Source organism: Euprymna scolopes, chromosome 41 (genome assembly GCF_053919585.1).
Source record: "Euprymna scolopes isolate OS-2025 chromosome 41, ASM5391958v1, whole genome shotgun sequence".
In the NCBI taxonomy this organism is placed as follows: Eukaryota; Metazoa; Mollusca; class Cephalopoda; order Sepiida; family Sepiolidae; genus Euprymna; species Euprymna scolopes.
Genome location: NC_136522.1, coordinates 42,557,589 through 42,559,179, shown reverse-complemented (window position 1 = coordinate 42,559,179; position 1,591 = coordinate 42,557,589). Strand labels below are relative to the sequence as shown.

Here is a 1,591-nt window from a genome sequence, read left to right as displayed (position 1 = left end):
CCTTTTCACAGGCCCAGATATAAAAGAAAAAATTTTGTCTTGAGTAAGACGTAAAACTGCATCCATTTTGTTTGCATCAACACTTTTAGCATACTAAATACATAAAAATATTTGAATATTTACTAGAAAAATAAAGTAAAATGAAAATAAAATAATTAAAAGCTGTAAAACAATCCAAATGTACTCAATACTTTAAATGTAGCTGGCATGTGTTATAATATAATTTTATTCATATTGAATCTTATGTGGAATCGAACAGTGCTCAATACCATAGATAAAGTAAAGGAAACATACGGAATGAACAATTAGTAAACTAATTATTTATACTACTATTTATGCACTGATGAATTTGTAAGAGTGAACCTAAGTGACCTCAGGCCACATACTACTACCATGAAGAAAAGACATTGTTTCTTTAATCCTCTCTTTCTCTAAAACAACTCAACTAACCAAGATACCCAAAAATCTATTCTCTTTTCTCTACTGCTGTTACTGCTCGCTCACCCACATAATCTCTCTCTCTCTCCCTCTCTCTCTCTCTCTCTCTCTCTCTCTTTCTCTCTTGACCGATGATTGACCTAAAAGGATGAGTCAGTCAGTCTCCAGGTTTTTACGTTGACACACGTGTCATGGGAAGAGCAGACACAGAATTCTAAAAGTATGTAAAAACTAAGAAAATAAAATATTCCTCTCAAGCTAATATTTGTATCCACTTTGTCAGTTATAACAACCAATAAACAAATATTACAAATTAACGACTGCTTTTGCAATCACAATTCACAGATCACAGAGACCAACATTAGATAAAATATTGATTTAGTCGAAGAAACCTGCGTTTTAACATGTCCAGCTATATGTTGCCTTATACGCAAGATAAAAGAAAATATCAATTTTTAGACTGAAATAGATGTACAAATATTATTGTATTTGAATGAAATATTGCAAATATTTTCTGATTTAATATTTCACAATCTTATCGTCTCAAAAGCAATCTTTATTTCGAACATTTTTCTTTTACCTTTCAAAGGCCCATTGTGCAACAAGAAATCTCGCACATATATGTGTGTGTGTGTGTGTGTGTGGTTGTGAAACTTGGACGCCATATAAAAGACATGAAAAACAGCTGAATGGCTCCCACCTCAGAAGCCTCCGTAATCTTCTCAACATCCGCTGGCAAGACAGAATTCTTGAAGCGTGCGGGGCTCCATACCATCACCACCATAATCCGCAAAACCCAGCTCCGGTGGGCAGACCATGTCTATCGCATGCCTAACGGCCGAATCTCCAAACAACTCTTCTATGGGGAACTCAGCCAGGGAAAGCGGACTGCAGGAGGCCAAAAGAAACGATATAAAGACTGCCTGAGAACCTTCCTCAAAGACTTTGACATCAACCCCCAGTCTTGGGAGAGTCGCGCTGCGGAACGTTCTGCCTGGCGTTGTGCCATCAGCCTGGGAGCCGATAGGGCAGAGGATCAACGCATGACCCACGAGCAGCAGAAGCGCAAGAGGAGGAAGGAGAGAGCTGCCGGTTCACAGCCTGCCGATACCGCCTTCACGTGTCCAGAGTGTGGAAGAGTCTGCCGAGCACG

General features: G+C 39.0%; 1 protein-coding gene across 1 annotated transcript in view; it reads right to left on the bottom strand.

Moving 5' to 3' along the window:
- The window catches only part of LOC145266664 (uncharacterized), a 20,681-nt gene extending 19,459 nt beyond the window's left edge, over positions 1 to 1,222 (bottom strand). Inside the window, exon 1 of the mRNA XM_080122590.1 lies at positions 1,139 to 1,222. Within this exon, the coding sequence (XP_079978716.1) occupies positions 1,139 to 1,222 (84 nt within the window). The remainder of the gene's footprint in view (positions 1 to 1,138) is intronic.
- Between the last annotated feature and the right edge of the window lie 369 nt (positions 1,223 to 1,591).